Source organism: Hippoglossus stenolepis, chromosome 9 (genome assembly GCF_022539355.2).
Source record: "Hippoglossus stenolepis isolate QCI-W04-F060 chromosome 9, HSTE1.2, whole genome shotgun sequence".
In the NCBI taxonomy this organism is placed as follows: domain Eukaryota; kingdom Metazoa; phylum Chordata; class Actinopteri; order Pleuronectiformes; family Pleuronectidae; genus Hippoglossus; species Hippoglossus stenolepis.
The window spans coordinates 8,720,951-8,740,552 of NC_061491.1; the positions used below are offsets into that span (position 1 = coordinate 8,720,951).

Sequence of the window (19,602 nt, forward strand, 5' to 3'; positions counted from 1 at the left end):
TTAGAACAAATTATATTTTTGAGTTTCCAGAAGGTGGCCTTTACCTTCCTCAGTGACGAATTCTGTCTGTAGTACTCTATTGCCATCTCATGGAGAAAAGATATAATGCCTCTGTGGGCTGTTGTGTTTTGTTGTGTTGTGTTGTGTTGCTATGCTATCATTAAAACATGGTCAAGTTTATTGTGCTGGACCTCGAATATAATAATCTGTGTGTTATGATATAATGGAAAAATTAGGTATTTCTCTTGAGCCAACATATAAGAGCTACACATGCCTGTTGTTATGTCTTTATGATGGTGTGGGTACAGAGTGAGTGCTTTTTCAGCCTAACTTTCTGAATTGCCCGTTGGTAACTTTGGACTCTGGTTTCTTTGTGAATGCAGATCGCAGAAGTCTTGTACCCCACAGCAGATTATGTGACCGTGGAGTTAAACAGGATTCAGGGTCTGGAGGCCAGAGAAATCATTGTAAGGACGTTATCAACACAAGGAGAGTCCCAGGACTCTCCTGTGGCCGTCATCCCAAACAATCTCTTGGGCTCTCCACGCCTCTCCCACCGAACCACGGCACCCCCTCCCCCTATGCCTCACCCGCAGTCCCATCCAGGGCACTCACAAACCCATCCTCCTTACCCGTCAACGTATCCCCCGAATCACCCTCAGCCCCAGATGCAGCCTCTGTCTCGACCGCAGCCCCACACGCTGCCCCACACACAGTCGCACTCGGAGCCTGTCCATCATCCTCCTCCTCCTCCTCCTCCTCAACCCCAGCCTCATTTCCAGTGCCACCCAATGCCCAAGTCCAAGCCGTTAGTAAGTGCCAGAGAGCCAGAAACCAAAGAGCATGAGGTGGGCCCGCGGCCAGCCCAGCCCTGGGAGCGCTCCTCGTCTCCGCTGCCCCCCATGCGCGGCCCCAACCTAGAGCCGCCACAATTTCAGCCACGGCGATCGCCCTCTCCTCAGAGGATCCTTCCGCAGCCTCAGGGAGTCCCCATCACCAACACCATCGCCAAGGCCATGGCCAGGGAAGCTGCCCAGAGAGTGTTTGCCGAGGGTAACAGGGTGCGTGGAGATTTTGGAATAAAACTGTATTTATCTCATTATGTGATCTCATTATGGTATTATTGTTTATCATTTGAAAATTCTTAAGATACTAGATTTGTTATGACATTGCGACATTAAAATGTAACATTGTTACATCAAATTATTTGGATCCCTTTTAAGTCTAAAAGTCTTACATTTCTTTTGTCAGATTGAGAAAAGGAATATCTTTAGTGAACGAGGTAACACGTTGCATCCACTCAACTCTGACGAGGAGGAGGATGGATACGACTCTCCTCATGCGAGGAGGAGAGGAGCCTCGGTGGATGAATTCCTCAGAGGCTCCGAGTTGGGCAGACAGGTACTTAATAGTAAACACAACAAGCTGTGCTCAGCCAATCAGTGAGTGTTGATCATTTGTAGCTACGAAGAACATGGAATCAGTTACCTACATGTTCGCAAAATCAAACCGAATTAAATCAAATCTTATCCTATCACCTCCTGTGAAATTAATACCTTTCTTAATTTATTTTAGAATCCATATAGACTTTTTTATCTTTTGTACTACAGTTTTAGTTAAATACTTTTAAGGGAAGTCAAAAAAGTGTTCAAGTGTAAAAAAATCCAGTTGTAAATGGAAATTCTACTTATTTTGCTCATTTTTGTACATGTTATTTTGCCATACGCACTTTAGCTGACAGTGACTACGTTTACATGGACTCATATTTTCTAACTATTTACCTTATTCAAAATAAGATATTATTCCGATTATCGTGATTACATGAGTTGCTAATAGAATATTCAGTTCATATTCCAGTTTACATGTTACAGATCTTAGGCTGATAGATAAATGTACATGGATATAACATTTTGGGTGATTTCTTTCTAATTTTGCAAAAGCTACAACTCGTTTTTATTTTGTTTACACCCAGGGTGTGCATGGTCAAGTTGGGTTAGGGTTGGTATGTAAGTGCTGTGTAAATGTTGATGTCAAAAAATGCTATGAAAATTCCAATAGGACGTTTTAAAGCGATACAAGTCTACATAATGTGTCTGAGGTCGGAATACTCCACGTCTTAATTCAATTATTGCTTATTCTGAGTATGACCTTACTCAGGTTAAGGTAATCAGAAAATGCTTCAAGAGTCCTATTCAGACTATTGGCTTAATCGAGTTTGTATCAGAATATTGCTAACCTTGTATACATAGTCAATGTCCTTGGTCTCTTATTTAAAGTCGGCTATTGCCACATAATCCAGCACCAAATATGTCACCAATTTAAAAAGATATGAATATACAGTTGAGAACCTGTTGCTCTCTACCTAATAAGCGTCAGTTTCTCTGTCTCCCTCAGCAACATCATCACCACTACAGCCAGAGTGAGGAGTACCACACAGAGAGCAGCCGGGGTTCCGACCTGTCCGACATTATGGAGGAGGACGAGGAAGACCTGTACTCTGAGATGCAACTGGAGGAAGGCCGCAGGCGCAGTATCAACTCTCACAACACTCTTAAGGTACTCAACTGCACGCCTTCAGTCAGTAGTGGCACCCGGGGCAAGATAGAGGAGGGTGGGGAAGACCAAGGGTTTAGACAGAAACAGGGAGGGAGGGTCTTGCCACCTGCAGATGTACCCGCTCTCTCTCACAGGCTCTACTACCAGGCCCATCGTGGCTTTGCCTGGCTGAGCTCCCGCGCTTTGCATTAGCTAAATCAGCCTCCCCACACAAGACTGCTCCTCCACCTCGACCCTCCAGCACCGCTTAATTCATTCAAGGCTGAGCTCATGGGAATGGCTGTGTATACATAACTGTACAGCATGAGAGAGGGAAACTAAAATCATTGTTTTTTTTACGTTTTGCATTGCATTTTGATGCTCTCTATATACTGCACTGAATGGAGTGTTAAAATCAAATGTTAGAATGTGATATTGAATTACTAATTTTAATAATATACTGTACTGTATCAAAGGGTCATGGCATATCAAGGGCATATGGGAATCTCATTTAAGTGAGTACTTAAATGGAAATATTCACTTTTATGTGTCACGCGTATGTCTGTCATGTCCTAATGTTTTTTCTGTTGTCGATGTGGATGTTAACATTGTTGCTACATGATCCTGTGTTCATTTGGTCTGTCACTGGGGATATGTGGATATTAAGCCAATCTGCCCTGTTATAATGTGAGAGAGAGGGGCTTTAGGGGCTGATTGGTCCTCTGTATTGTGGTAGACTTGATACCAGAAGCCATATTTGCTCAGGTGTTTTGGTTTTCACGAGGGGTATTCACTGGTGTATTAACTATTCAAATACACCAGTACAGCACCTCCTCTTTGTCATTGCCATCCAATCTGTAAATCTCTGTTGCACATCATCCATCCCTTTCTGTGAAAATATTACAATTGTAAAATATGTAAGGTAATGATATTGTTAAGAGGATAGTTAAAGATGAATTTGTGTTTTCTGTGAGCACATAGAGGGAAGTTCTGTATGTTTCACTAAATTGTTGCGTAAGAAGTGTCCTAATGATACGTGTTACTTAGCTTCATGTTGTAGTTTTTGTCTTTTATGAGGGTTTATTTATTCATCTCATCCTCATTGATGTTTTCATTAACCCTTTACCTGTGGCACTAACTTTTTTTTGTTTCAATATTTCTAATTTCCCACAAGCAGAATTCCCTTCTCCTCTTTTAACCTCTGTGCTCTCGCTCAGTTTCTCAGTTCTCACTCCATATGTTAGCCGTTACAGATTCCTGTTCAGAGCATGCCATTTTCTCCTCACGGAATGAGACTGCATGTCTTACTACATTGCCACAAGTAACTAATTCTCTCTTTATTTTGTCTTCCCTCCCCCATTTGTTCTATTCACATTCTGTGTTGTTTCCTGCCTGTTCTAAAACCTTCGAAAAACTTTCCAACCCCCTCACAAAACAATCTAAACTGAACCTTTTGAATTGAACTAACTGAACTGTGAAATTGTGGAACTTTGCCTCCTGGTCATGACCGAAGGCATATTACAAGCGTCAGGACTTAGCTGAGGAAAGAGACTGCTGGGACCTCCAGAGGGAGGTGGTGAAGCAGAAGTCGCTCCGCAGCAAACGTCTCCACAGCATCCCCGAGGTGGCCGAAGAGGAATCTGAAAACGTGGACAGCATGGGCCAACGTCTGTGCTTTGAAGACGGCGGGCGCCCGGGAACGCCGCACACTCAGCGGAGGATGTACCCCCAGGATACCCAGACGCACAACCATTTCGCCCCCAACAAGACCTCCCGCTATCTGCAGCGCCAGCGCTCCTCCCCTCGCTTCACCGACAGCCGCCACTACCACAACACAGACGACCGCAGTCTGGGACGCCCCAACCGCCAGAACACCAAGAGTCCTGACAGCGGCTTAGACTGCGGCAGTGAGGAAGAGGGCTCTCTTGGTCGGGTTCATCGTGGGTACTACACTCATGGAAGCCCACTGCGGGGACCCGTGCGCATCATTCATTGCGAGGGCCCAGTAGAACGGCGGGCCCTGGCAATGGGCCGTAAAAGAACTCTGACCCGCCAGTGCAGCGTGGAGGACGAGTTCTCCGACATTCCAGTGACTTCAGCCAAGTTTGTTCACACGGGTGACTTTAGGAACAGGGATAACTTTGGGCCTGGTCGGGAGGCCGGGCCGCGAAACTACTCCAGGGAAGGCGCCCTGAGCGAGGGCCGGCTGAACGAGCTGGACAGGGTCTATTACAGCCCCCACAGGGAGGCTAGGGCCCAGTCTTTGTCCAGGCTCAACCGGGACCAGCCGCTGGTGTGTGATCCACACTTTCTGCTGCACTTTCCATACGCAAGCTACAGCCATTCTGTTTTCTTAATGTTGTTTGTTTTTTTCTTTACCCTTCCTTTCATTTTTTTTTCGCATTGAGTTATTATTACACGTTCATGGTTGGTCTGATTTTAATTTTGTGTGAATAAGTTTGCTTGTACTCAGAATGTCAGGTGGATTTTTAAAGTCAAGCTTTATATTACCTAAAGGCCATTTAACTAAGTTTTGACTTCTCATGTCTTTGAGGGGAAAGATTCCACTTTAAGGAAAGTCTCTGTGCGGTGCATGGGAACCTGCTGCTTCCGTCTTTTCTGCCCTTGCCCCTGCCAGCTGCTGGCTTCATATGTTGCTCTTCACATCTCACCGTCTAGAGCGACGGGCGCAGCGCTCCACCTTGTGCTTGGAGCTTTATTTCGGCCTCTCATTGCTTTACATACAAAACAAGGCCATGTCGAGACTCTTGCAGCCTGCTGGGCTCCATTTAGCCTCCAACCCATGCACATCATCTCTCACTCGTCTCTCTTTCACTTGTTTCTGCAAAAAAAAAAAAATCTCATCATCACTTTGAAATATTAAATGTGTTGATTGTTGTAACACAAAGCCCCAGGATGAAACTATAATGGCTTTGCTCATCTAACCACATCTTTATCCATTTTCAATCACACTCACCCTCTGCTCTCACTCTTTTTTTTCTTCTCATCCACTCTTTCTCTCTCTTTCTTCTCACCATCTGTCTGTGTTGCCATCATTTGCTTCCTTTTCTCATCAAGGAGCTGACATGCACAGAACAAAACAATCCAAGCAAATGGTCTTTAGCTAAACATCTGACCCTTTCGGACCCCCAGTTCTTGTCGTTGTTGTGTTGGGGGTTGATTTGATTTGATTGTTTGTTTTTGATGGTTTGTTGGATTTCTTTGTTGTTTTATGGTATTTTTTTTACTATCATTTTGCCTCCCTAAGGACAAATGGAAACCACATCATTTGCTCTTGTGGTTTCCAGTTGTTTGAGCAGGATTTGGGGATTCTTTTAAACGGTTTTAAATGTATGTTTAAATGTACTTGTCTTTTTATTGCTGGCCCTTTTGTTGTTCTAACCTCTTATCTGTTGTTTTTTACTCTTAAGATCATTGGGAACTCACCGTCACACGGAAACGATGATCGTCTGGACCACTCGGGGAGGAGGCCGGTTCACATCGGCACCCCCCCTCAGCGACGACCCATCCCATCCATTGGTTAGTGAGGTCACCATGTGAGGAGACGCCTCATCCCCACCTGCAGGGCCACTGATGTTTGTGCTATTTATACCATATGTTTCCCATACCCATGTGAGCCGAGCTGTACATCTCTCCCAAAGAGCTTTAACGACCTCGTAGACCCTTGTATGTGGGGGTGTCTGAACACCCTGTAGCTCTCCATCCTCATGAGCTGGATTCGCCAAATGTTCACATGCAGATTTGCAGGAAGGTTTCCCCAGATATACCCCTTACTCCTGTGTTTACTGTGGATTAACATGTTTTGTCTTGTTGTTTACGTGTCCACCCAATTTGACCTTCCCCCGCAACAGTGAAAAGCATTGCTGTTTTACACCCAGTGACTCCAGAGTGAAACCTGTTGCCTTGTACACCTTCCCACCCCAGGGCAACCTCATCATCTTACTGTCTCAGCATGAGTGAGTGGGCCATGGGGTAGAGCAGAGTGTGTGTGTGGGGGATCTCTGACCGTAACGTTGTGATTGGTGTCTTCTGTAGAGATCACCATGGACAGTAACAGTGAGGGGAGTGAGGGGAACCTCTCACCCGTCAAGGACGATGTTTACTATGGCAGTGTAGCTCGGCGCAGGATATGGCGATCTATGTCCTCAGAGGATCAATATGGTATGTGATACAGCTTCTCTCCAAGATGACAATTAACCTTAACAATGCCAGAAAAGGCCAAAAAGAAATCATTGTTGAACACATGCAGTGATATCATGGTGGTCTTTGTTCTGATAGCTGCTTTGTTTAGCTTATCTTATCTTAGCTGAATAAAGCTGACGGGGGAAGACAAGACTGGCCACTTTTTCCGTTGCTGGAGAATGAAAATCCTTTTCCCTGTATGTACTCCTACTCCTTCAATCCCAAGAAACCCCAAACCACCCACTCTTCCCATCCAACCTCCATATCCTGGCCACTCTCCCACCCCCACCTCAACTTAGCCCACCCTCCTCTTTCCTTTCCTTTTTTCGCCACCTCTTCTTTTCCTTCTCCTTCCACCTTTATGAGCCAGCGGCCCGTTTGTATTGCTGGTTTTTGCATGACCTGTTTACAACACAGTGAGAAGGAAAGACGCATTACTGGAGGAGTTTTTGCCTTGTTGGTATCATTCGGTTGCACGTTCATAAACTCAGCTGCCATCGAAAACACATTCTACATCTTCCACAAAAAAAGAATATCTCAGTTGCTTGGTTGGTATTGGTTGCTATATCCTAGAGCCATTATTCAGACTTACGATCTGCCATTGAAACATTTAACATGGTGATCCATGAGAAGCATGGGGAACTGATATCAGGTTCATCCCTTCCCCCTCACTGTCCCTGATATCTGCGTTGCCAGGAACGACTGGGGCATTTGATGTGTCATCTCCCTTAGGAACGTTTCTCCTTTGCCTTTTTTTTATTTTATTTTGTTTTGCTGCACATTGTTTCCAGATTGTGGCCTAAAAGCATGACACTACACCTGCATTTAAATGTAGGAATGCTCTCCTTAACATGTCCAGTCCAAGTGAAAGCATGCATGTTGATCAGCCTCTGTGAGATAAGGCAGTGAAACAGCAATGAACAATAGTGCAGCGTTACTTGTGTCCTCCCGGTGTCCACAGTCTTTGAGTTTTCCCTTGCAACCCAAAAACTGCTTGACGTGTGTTTCCTGTGCGTGCTGTGTTGTACCGTGTCCTGTGATGTTTGGTGACTGTCACGCCAGCAAGCAGAAATGTGTGAACGAAGAACACTGCTGTGCTACGATTGTACCGAGCCTTTGATGTAAAAGCATCCTTTGCTTTTAGTGCGTGAACGCAGCAGGAGTATCGTTTTCAAAATAAGAGAAATTAAAAAAAAAAAAAATTACAATTATGGTATTTGATCTCTGGCTCTTTTTTCACACATGACTCTCATCGCCCTCTCCCCTGTCAGCTCTAACAAAGAGACATCTTCTGCTCTCATTGCCTCTGCAGCCAGCGTGGCTGTATAAGGCTGGTAGTAGCAGCAGAGGCCTCCTCTATGTTTCAGACGGCTATGGCGGTCGCAGGCACGGGCGGGGACGGCGTTCCCCGGATTACTATGAGGAATCGGAGCCAGAGGAGATGACCCGTGTGTTCGTGGCACTGTTTGACTATGATCCCCTGTCCATGTCTCCCAACCCCGATGCTGCTGATGAGGAGCTGCCGTTCAAGGAGGGCCAGATTATCAAGGTAGGGGAGGGATGTTTCATGCCTACCTAAAAAAAATAACGAGAAAAATGATTCCCCTTATGCTTCAATGGTGTCTTAGATCATGCCTTTAGAATTAAAGATAAATTGTAGTAATCTTTGCACGTTTTGTGGTATCTGTTTTGTGGTATCTGTTTCCGGCTGCGTGTCTTCCCCTGACACTCTGTCGTTCCTTCAGGTGTTTGGGCATAAAGATACAGACGGCTTCTACAGGGCGGCAATCCGAGAACGAGTGGGTCTGATCCCCTGTAACATGGTCTCTGAGATCCAAACGGAGGATTACGACATGATGGACCAGCTCCTCAAACAGGGCTTCCTGCCTCTCAACACTCCTGTGGAGAAGTTAGGTGAGACATCATTTTCCCTCCAGTACCCGCTCCCCTCAGCTTCTTTGGTTTTTACTTTGACCTTCTACCCTTTACGTCTTTCTTAGGCAACTTTTTTGTTCTGCTAAATTGTCTTTTACTGACACAATGTCTCCTTTCCTCTACTTTTCCCACTTAATTACGTTTCTCTGCTTTCCTGTGAAGTGAACTGCGACCGTTTCAAAGATGGCCGCTCAATAAATCGCAGGTCCAGAAAATCCAAGAGAGGTCTGTGTCCAGTGAAACGCTCTACTGCTCTCTGCTCTATCTTTACTGCTTTTTTCACTCCTCACCATCCTCATTCATCTGTGAACTCATTTCTCCTGTAGTATCATCTTTAAGCATCTCCCAGCTACAGTACTAACATGGACGTAGTTCATTTTGAAATCCCGATGGTCACATATCGTAAAGATTGTCGGACTTGCCAGGCTGTCATGTGTTGTCACCGGTCATCGCATCCTTCAGTGAAGTTTTGTTTACAATATTACCACTGATTACTCTTATTTTTCTGTCTTTATTTCTTTTACTCTTTACAGAGAGGAATAGGCGGAGCGGCCGTCAGCACCCAATGTCGACACGAAGAATGGTCGCTCTGTATGACTACGACCCCAGAGAGAGCTCCCCTAACGTTGATGTAGAGGTACTGTTCTCCTGTCACTCCAGCTTTCCACTTTGACTGGACCATTCTGTCATCTTCATCATCATCATCATCATGTGACAAATGCATATAAACAGCTAAAGTAGAAAACATTTCCAGGTGAAGTGAGATAGTTACTCTGTCATTTTGAAGATTTACATTATAAATATATAGTTTGACATTTTGAGAAATATGCTTATTAACATGCTTGCCAAGAGTTTGATGAAAACATTTGTATTACTCTTATGTAAATGTTAAATGTAGTGCTTCAGAAGCTGGTTAGCTTAGCCAGGCAAAAAGGAGTGGAAACAGAGGGAAGCATCTAGACTGGATCACTCATCAATTTTAATAAATCTACCTACCTGCACCTCTGAAGCTGACAATCACAAGATTACAGACTCAATCCCATCCACCATCTATACCGCTTATCCATTGTGGGTTGTTGGGGACCTGGAGCCAATCCCAGCTGACATTGGGTGAGAGGCGGGGTACACCCAGCACAGGTGGCCAGCGTATCGCAGGGCCAACGTACAGAGACCCACAACCTAAGGTCAATTTAGATTCTCCAATTAGCTAAACCCAACCCTGCATGTGTTTGGTCTGTGGGAGGAAACCAGAAACCAGAAAATCCACACAGACACATGGAGAACATGCAAACTCTACAGGAACTGAACCGGAACCTTCTTACTGTGAGGTGACAGTGTTTCCCACTGCGCCACCCGCAGACTAAATTATAACATGTAAATGTGGCATTAGCTCCTAGTGAAGACAAGATTAAACGAGATGAATGCACTCCGCTAAGTCTGGTGCATAAACCACGTAAAACCACAAACTCATTTTTTATGTTTGTATAAATGTGTTTTCTGCAAGGATAAAGATTCAATGTGTGAATCAGTCAGCTTTAGAGGAGCTGGTAGGTTTTTTAACTTCTGGACAGTGACACTGTTTTCCTTCTCCTTCCAGCTTATTGTCATCTGGTTTTATTCTCATCTTTACCAGGCAGATAACAGAGTGGTATTTATTTCTTATCTAACTATTGATATGACTAACTATTTATTTAAGATCAAGAGAGTGCAGTATATACAAAGGCAAGGTTGAATGAGGAGTTTCAGTTAGCACTGTGTTAGCTCGAGGATTGAACGTTTTGTCCAGTGCTGTTGTTTTGGCCCCTCCCCCGGTTTCACTTACTCTCACCTTTCTATTGGCACTGCCACCGACACAGTATGAGGGCAACAGACTGAATGAGGAGGTGAGTGAGGGTGAGGAGGGTATGGCACTGTCTGCTCTGTGTGTGTTTCCTTCCCCATTTGTTGGCGTGCAAATCAGGAGGTGGGCTTTTGAACGAGGGGCCACGGCCCTCTCTCCCTGGCAGTCATGAATATAAAGCCCCTCATGCATTGCCCGAGCCAGCATCTCCCTCCACGGTTTGGTCTTTTGTGTCGACCTGTCCCCTACACATTGTACAATGTACATATGCTGTGTTTGGTCTGTGTGTTCTTAAGACTCCCATAGGAGAGATGTGTCCACTGTGTTGCAATCCTGTCTTCACAGTTCCAACATTTGATGCATTTACAGTTGTTCGTCTGCTCAGACTGAATTGACACTGGTGTTTAAGATGCATCATATTGATTTGGAGAAGGAAGCACAGCATTTCAAACTCATAAAACCCCAGTAGATTTGATGTGTTGGAAAAGTCTTTGACTCACATTGTGTAACTGCTGTAAACAACAACTAAAGTAGAACAGGGCAGATGTGTCTCAAGCCTCTTTCTTCTCTGACAGGCTGAACTGACTTTCTGTGCCGGTGACGTCATCATGGTCTTTGGTGAAATAGATGAGGATGGCTTTTACTATGTGAGTACCAACTATTCTTTGTGTTTATTTGTTTACACTTTTTATAAGACAATACATCCTTAGAGGTTTAGTACAGTAGACACATCTTTACATAAATCACATCTGTCCAAACTTATAGATTACGTTTAACCCGATTATGGCTCATATCACTACGTCCACTATGCCAGTTTTAAAACCCCAACCTGAAATAATTTGTGTTCTATTTCTAATTTTGCAAAAGCTACACCTCCTTTTTATCTTTTCATCTTGTGAACTCTCAAAATGCTCTAAAAGCTCCAATAGGACGTTATAATATATATGAGACATATGCATGTATACCTAATGTGACTAAGGTCAGAATACTCCACATCTTAATTAGATTATCGCTTATTCAGGGTATGACCCTACTCAGGTTAAAGGGATAGTTCACCGAAATATGAAAACTCACTCATTATCTACTCACCACTATGCCGATGGAAGGGTGGGGGAAGTGTTTGAGTCAACACTTTAGGAGTTTTAAGGGTAAACAGAATTGCAGCCAAATCCAATACAATACAAAAAAATTGTAAAAAATTACAATAGAAGAAACATAACATGCCTCTATACTGCTCCTGTGGTGTCATCCAAGTGTCCTTAAACCCCAACATTCAAATTTGACTAAAAACTGCATCATTTACACCGTGTTTTTAGCCTAAATGTCCTCTACCAGAACTAGCGATGCTACCGGCACGTTCCATTGGGCGAGAGCTTGTGTGCATTGTGTGTGCGAAAAAAACGTGGTATAAATTATGCAGTTTTGAGTCACATTTTAATTTTGGGGCTTACAGACACTTGGTAATCAGAAAATGCTCTTTACATGTCTGTCTTCTTCAGACTGTGGGATTAATCTGGTTAACATCAGAATATTGGTGTCCATGTCAACATAGTCAAAGAGTTGTGAAGAGGGATGATTCATTTTGGGCATCCAAGGTCCTGGACATAAAAGTGTCTTTTTCTGCAGAGGAAACCCTTTTGAGTTGATTTGCAGACTCGCCAGTCCCAGCAGAAAGTCTCCATGTTGAATCATCAGCACAAAAGATGAGCAACTTCTAAAGAAAGATTTAGGTTCTGTGATAAAAAAGACACAAAATCAAAAGGCATGAAAAGACAATTCCTCCCCCACATCCCTGCAAGAAACAGCCACAGTGTTTAAAGTCTGCTGTGAGCTCTGGTCATGCCATGTTGAATTATACTTCACCGAGCTCTGCTAATACATTCAGCCATCTTCAGATTCTGGGTCAGATGAGTTTAGCAACAACAAAGCAAACTGAATCTGTTTAAGCTCTTTGTGCCCCAGACTGGAGTCTTCACCCAGCAACGGCAGCAGTTAGTGAACCCAGCACACCACATCTATATCTGAGAAACAGTGAGGAACAAATATTTACAACCTTTTGTAGTGTATTGTAAATATATTCAGGAGACAGCATCATGTGTCTTTGTTGACGATGAACAAAAGTGTTTTACAAAATCTCATTCATGTTCTTGAATAATATAGTGTTTATCAAAAACATTGGTTTGAGTCATTTATCCTATAACATTATAAATGAAACATACACTGTAGAATATGAAAAAGTGTGGAAGCTTAGAGTTGTGTTAGAATGAAAAAAATTGGCTGTTCTAAACCTGCCTGTTTGTCCTGTGCTGATGCTGGTTGCAGTTTTGTTTCTGAAACTGTCAAAGTGTCCTGCAGTAATTTAGCCGCGGCAAATAAAGAGCGACTGCAGGACTCGCCGGTTGTTGTGATCGACGTCACGTACGTGGCTGCTACAGTGCTCTGCAGTGTATTGCGTGTCCAAATGACTTCCTTTGACCCTTAACAATACACATGCCAAGTATGAAGCTGATAAGATGAACTGTTCTCGAGATACAGTATGTGATCCATATACAGACGGACAGAGATTTCTGGAATTAGTTCATAGATAATAATACCCAGCCACTAGAAAATTAGCCGAGTCCAAACCCGAGAGGCATTCTGCTTTTTGTGCACGAACTTGACCTGAGCCCGATGTTTTCCCCGAATCCAGGAACGTGCAGCGTAATAAAATCAAGTAAATAACCAGCCAATGTGACCAAACCCAATATCCTTTCAAAATGTTTGTCTGATCCGGAGCTGACAGGCTCAGGTCAGGTGTCCACTCTCTTACATCATGTACACAACTGTTGTACTAGCCAGGCCAGCTCATTTGTTTCTGTCGTACACTGAAGACATTTTGATTTAAGAAGAATATGAGATAAGAGTTTAGGATTTCAGTGAATTATCTGCTCCTCTCATTCCTCAGCTGAATTTCTAAATGTGTTTCTAAAGTTTGATACCACCAGAGGGCGTCTCACTGTCGTGTGCTCCACAGGGCGAGCTCAATGGACACAAGGGACTCGTTCCTTCCAACTTTCTAGAAGAAGTGCCTGACGATGTAGAGGTTTTTCTCACTGACTCATCATCTCGATACCCCCAGGACAATCCAGCTCGGATAAAGACCAAAAGGGTACATGCTCCTTCGCAGTACTAGCCCTCTGTCTCCATTTACTCTCTTTCAGTTCCCTCTATCTCCTTTAGTTCTGTGTCTGTGTGTTTGTGTGTCACATTGATCGAATTGACTCAATGGGATTTCTGACTTTGGAGCATTACACTGTAAATAAGATAGATGTCTATGAAGATCTATGAAAAAAAATAAAACTTATAAGACTTTAAAACTAATACTTGACAGAGGTACTTTTATTTTTTGTGTTTACTGCTGTGAAGGGGAGGGGGGGGGAGGGCTCAGCTCTGCATTGTATAATACGAGGATATATTGTATTCATAAAGAATTCTCAATGAGAGTAAAATGGAGACAGAGAAGCTCCTGTGACTTGTTCTGTCCTGTCTTGAGAAGTTAACACCTTTTGCACATGCATACTCAGCATTCTGTGTTTGATCCCCACATGATTTCTAATAGAGTCAATAGTTTTGTTGTACTGAAAGATGAACTCTGTAGTCTGTAGCTCAGCATGTTCTATAGTCCAGATGCATGAACTCTTGAAGATTTTATATCAACATAAAAGTCCAGTGTAGTTCAACTTTTGTATCTGCTCCTGAACGCCTTGTTTTGTAAATTGCTTTCTTGTAAGTTAGCACGCACTTCAACGACGTTGCCATCAGAGAATACTTTCAGACGTAATTATTTACCGAGTGTAAATATGTGATGTTATTTTTGTGTTGAACAAATAATGCAACTGTTGAAATAATGTTAATAGGTGTCATCAGATGTTTCTTTCCTTGTGCTTCTAATTTGCCATTGTCATAGTGCAAACTGTATTGAAATGCCATCACCATATATATTTTTTTATTTCTTTTCCTCACCCGCTTGGCAAAACAGAAGAAGAGTGTTCATTTCACACCTTAAAGGCTCTGTTTCCGTCACGTAAGTGAGCAACTGAGGATACCACGATTACACCCCCCCCCCCTCGTCTAATGCAGATGACATGGGTCCCCTTAGTTTCTGGTATGCAACATGTGCACTTTGTTTGACTTTCCTTCCTGTAGGTAGATGTTATAAGACTCTTCTATGTTCCCCTAAAAACACCGAGTGCTGTTTGTTTGGTAGGAGACAGAGACCCCAGCCAATGCATTAGACAAGAAGTATGGTATCTTCAGTTGTTTCTCTTGAGTGTTGTACCTGACAATGTCCGTCTCCTGCAATAAGTCTCCTGCTGTAACTCATGGGAAGCTAAAAGGCCATTGTTGCACAGTTGAATGAGAACGTGGGATCAGATTAACGTCTCCAACACAGTTTGACTTCTGTCAGTGCCGTGTGACCTGCTGCATCATAGAGAAGTATTCAAAGAATCCACAAACAATTCTATGCAAAAACCCAAAGAAAAGCATCAAGTGTTCATTTGGTTTCACACTTGTAGTTTTTAGCCTCTGGACAAATTTAGGACCTATTTTCTTGTAAAAATGTTATGAATGTCGTGAAATCTAAAAAGAACAAATCCGTCAAATCAGTTGGATTTTTGGTTTTCAAATCAGTTCTAGTTTTATGAATCAACGTGAATGTTTGAATCGATCAGATTGCAAAGTAACAGTTATGGATTTGGAGTGAGACTATGCTGCTTCTGCTGAGACACTGTGGCCACGGACGATTATTATGGGACAAGGCGACCATGTACTTCTTTTTAGCATTAAGCTCAGGGCCACATCCAGCTGAAATCTGATTGGCCCCCAAAGTGCCCCTGTCCTGTCACTAGTCTATTTTTATATGAACTAGTCACTAACTAACAATACTAACAGGAAATCTGACAATTTGTTCAGATTTTTAGACGAACTCAATGTACTTGAACAAATTTTCTAAATATATTCAATGATGTGTGGTTTTGTTCAAAGCTATAGACTCAGATCCACCATTTTTAGCGAAAATGCTAAGTTAGTGTAACAGTAACACAAGTGGTTAAAGCCAGGAACTGACTCAGCAATATGAAGTCTGAGCCAAGTGAATTCAACTTTTCATTTGTGAGTGAAGGAAAAAGTTCTGTCTTCTCAAAAGTTCCATAGTCTCACTTTAAACTCGGCCAAATACATGATGCAGCAGAATGATTTTGAAATGTTACATGTTCTGACGTCCAAATTATATTCACACAAATTGTACATAGAAATACAAGCTCATACAAACATCATCTTCAACCACCTGTCTTTCCAAAGTGCAATTTAAAGGAGCCTTTTAGCTCATGATTACAGAGAAGGAATAGTGACTCGTAGTTTCTCTGTAATCCAGTTGTATTCGTAAATATTTCTCTCTCTCTACATATATATCTATACACCCTTTGAAGAGGAAAGGAAAGTGAATGTGATATAAATGTTCCCAAAATACAAATGTATCTGTGGATGTGAGGGGAGCTGCCCCGCCTTTGATAGTCTCTGATGGGAAATGTTGTCACCGTTCATTGATGTGGGAGTTAGTGGATGTCACGCTTCAGTTCTCTGTCGTAGCTTATTCGTAGCAGCTTCATTATAAAAAAACCCACCTGACAGAGGGGAGGTGTGGGAGGGAGGGAGGGAGGGTGAGTGTGTTCTGACTCCATCCAGGCAGGTAGATGTCAGAGCTCTGGTGGCCCTGCTGAGTCATAAAGAGGAGTAGGGGAGTGGTGACTGAGGTGTGTGACACTCGGCTTGTTTAACACCCTCAACTGTCCCTTACGGGTCTCCCATTAGGTTCCATTGGACAAATCGGGTCCGCCCAGAAGAGCAGCCTCTCCCACGGTGCGTCCATGCGCCCTGGACTGGGGCCCGGCCGCCGCGGGGCCTCGCAGGCCCATCAGGGCCCCACTGGACTTGTACTCCTCCAAAAAGAAAAAGGGACTGATCTCCAAAGGGAAGAAACTATTGGGAAGACTTGGCGCTGTAAAATAATTTCTTGAGTGTCAAACACTCGTTCATTGTGTTTGCAAAAAAAAAAAAAGAAAAGACATGAAAACACCACAGTGGACAAGACAGGTTGCATTTGTGAGCTGAGCAAATGCTTTATTCTTGTACATCTGTATACTAGAATATTTGTATTTTGTTAACATCAATGCATCAATGACATATTTTCAACAACACATTTCATACTATGGTCCTGAGACCTCAGCAGTGCTCGCCATCTTACCTCCAAAGTCTCGGGAGGGCGTCATCCAGTTTTCACTTGGTCGAGCCTGATGAGCCCTCACACGCCACATTGTGAGGCCTGGGTCTCTGCGTAGAAATCTGAATATCACTCAAGGGCTCGCTCTGGGAGTCCCATTAAGAATCTGAGGGTCAGAGACGGACATGGAGGCCAGCCAGCTGTTTGTGTGACGTACGGCAGGTCCACATGCTTTTACTTCAGCACATCCCCTCCTGAGCCTGCGGGAGCGCACGTCACGTGATGGGCTCAGAGTGGAACCTGGAGAATGAAGTGACATTTACTGTGACAAATCAGCAGAAATAAGTCCCACTCATCTTCTGCCTCCATCTCAGAAGGGAATAGTGTACAGTGACCCCCTCCCAAAACAAAATGTCAGACACCATGAAAACAAGCACACGTGTTCCTACTTCAGGGTCTCTGCAGTAAAATGAGCCTGGATGGAAATTCCTAGTGGATCCAACCTTAATGTGTTTGCCTTATAATCGCACAATGTTTAGTAGTTTGTCCAGAAGAGTGTGAAGCTTAATGCTTCTATTTACAGGCGGGTGACAAATTAAAGGAAACCCCTGCAGAATGTCTCCCATCCAAACCACACCAGGGGTCACTTTTGAAAATACAGCCCAAAGGATTTGGAATTTTTTGGGGGCCGATGCATATTTATTTCAAAAGGCAATTACTCCCAAGATTTATGTAATTGAGGCTTCATGTTCTACAGATGAACCATAAACCTCATTAGAGCTTTAAACAAAGAAAACAGAAATACACAACTTCAACCCATTATATAGAATTCAAAAAACTGATTGTAAGTAAAATGTCAACACATACATACACATCCTGCATTGTTCATTCAGTAAAATAAAAGTTTTAATATCGGCAAACAGAAACGTAGATACTGATGTCTGTAAAAGGCTCTATGTGAAAACAATGACATGTCACATGTTGTGGCCTCTGCAGTCACCAGATCTCAGTCTGTACGTCGGTAGATTTTGACCCGACTCCTTTCCAAGTGTTGGATGAGCAGTGTTAAATGGTAAATACACTATTTATATAATGCTCTCATATCGACCAAGACCAAGTTTTACAGTCAAGTTCACGCACTCGTACAGCTTCTATTCACCACTACCCCCCGAGGCACAGCCCCTCAGAGACCTGTAATATCTGGTCCTACACCTTCAGCCGTATTCCTTAAATTTGTCACCTGTATGTTTGTTGTCATATTGTAACATCTGACTGCGGCTGTTTGTCGAACTGGGACGTGCAGGGTACAGTGTGACTGTGGTGATCACCACAGGGCCAGAGATTACACTTAACCAGCCCATCATCCATAACTGAGCCCAGAACAGAAAAGAAAATGTTTGCATTAATTTAAAAAATATTCCCTAGAAAATAGATCATTGAAAATCCCTCCCTGCAAAACCAAATTCTGGGGCGACTGATGAAAAAGAAAGTTGTTGGTGCCACACTGATTAAAAACAGTGACTAAAGTAAACTGTTACATAAACAGATTGGAGACTAAATAGTAGCTGAACTTTTCTAGAACATCAGCGAATGACCGGTTTGTTGACCTGCACTGGTTTCATGACGTGCACTTGTGGGCTTCAGTCAGAGACAGTGTGACGTCTTTCAGTCGATCACAGTGAGACACAAGGCTACCTCCACCCCTCTGACCCCACCTTAGATCTCAAACGTTTGTTCAAGCCAGTCTGTCAGCGATGCCTGTTCAGTGTCCCCAGTTCTGTTGGTGCAGGATACAAGTACTGTATATCAATATATATATATATAATATACATATATATATCTACACCGTAGAGTAGTGAATGTATGATGAATTGAAAGCCAATGTATTTTCAAAGCTGCCCAAAAACGATTGTGCAGGTGTCCGTCTTTGTGCGTGAAATGAAACGGTCCAACTTTATCTCCTCATATCGTTGTTTTTTCCACTTCATCCTCACGTGTATTTTCAAATCGAGCCTATATTTTCTATAACACAAGAGTTGAAACTGAAACTGCCAAAAAAGAATGTATGCAAAACATTCTGATACTTTCTGTACTGATGATTTTCAGCCATGTTGACCTAAGGTGACCTGATGTACGTTTTCCTATTGACGGACCTCGTCCTCAAGACATTGCTTCTGTTCATTTTGAGTGACTGTTGCTCTTTTTGTACTTTGTCCATTTGTAAAATTGTTTTTAAATGTTTATACTTGATTTTCAAACTGCCTTTTTTGTACATTTAACTTTATAATCAAACAGTGCAAGCTTTCCCCATGGTGTCTTTAAGACCATATTGTTTAAAAGTCTGCAGTTGTGTGCTAGCTTTATGATAAGAATTATCAGCCTATATTGATGGTTACAATTTATCGTGTGGGTGTGCATGTGCAATTTTTTCTAAAAAAACAATCTAAATAAATTTGATATTTTGTAATGTTTGTGCGTCTGACTTAACCAGAATTTAAAAAGCAGAAATCACAAATCCACACAAATGAACGTTTATTACAACCATTAGCAACAGAAATGGATTTAGGGCCTAGATGTTGTCTAATTTCAAACAAAACAAAATGTACAACTCCTGCAGGTTTTTACTCTTAAATAATATTTTTTAAATAAACATTGAAATCCTCTGAGGCCAACATTAATAATATAACACAAATAAAGATTCTAGGTTCTTCCTAACAAATGCAATTTTTCTTTACTCAGAAGGCAAAACTTCACATCAAACTAAAGAATATTCAGAATTGTGTCGTCTTTGAAATATTTTGTATTTCAGAAACAGCCTGGATTCACTTTG

General features: G+C 42.8%; 1 protein-coding gene across 26 annotated transcripts in view; it reads left to right on the forward strand.

Annotated features, from left to right (window-relative positions):
- Positions 1–19,239, forward strand: part of rimbp2b (RIMS binding protein 2b) — a 91,444-nt gene extending 72,205 nt beyond the window's left edge. For 8 of the 26 annotated variants that reach the window (XM_035165428.2, XM_035165429.2, XM_047341137.1 and 5 more), the window contains 14 exons: positions 384–1,061; positions 1,252–1,401; positions 2,395–2,556; positions 4,049–4,828; positions 5,967–6,075; positions 6,592–6,717; positions 8,106–8,287; positions 8,484–8,652; positions 8,836–8,898; positions 9,207–9,310; positions 10,530–10,556; positions 11,089–11,160; positions 13,527–13,661; positions 16,364–19,239. In XM_035165428.2, the coding sequence (XP_035021319.1) occupies positions 384–1,061; positions 1,252–1,401; positions 2,395–2,556; positions 4,049–4,828; positions 5,967–6,075; positions 6,592–6,717; positions 8,106–8,287; positions 8,484–8,652; positions 8,836–8,898; positions 9,207–9,310; positions 10,530–10,556; positions 11,089–11,160; positions 13,527–13,661; positions 16,364–16,561 (2,955 nt within the window). In that variant the 3' untranslated portion in view covers positions 16,562–19,239. Of the gene's footprint in view, positions 1–383; positions 1,062–1,251; positions 1,402–2,394; positions 2,557–4,048; positions 4,829–5,966; positions 6,076–6,591; positions 6,718–8,050; positions 8,288–8,483; positions 8,653–8,835; positions 8,899–9,206; positions 9,311–10,529; positions 10,557–11,088; positions 11,161–13,526; positions 13,662–14,531; positions 16,185–16,363 lie in introns of those variants that run through there. The other 18 variants (XM_047341147.1, XM_047341150.1, XM_035165436.2 and 15 more) reach the window with 15 other exon arrangements.
- The last annotated feature ends 363 nt before the right edge of the window (positions 19,240–19,602 follow it).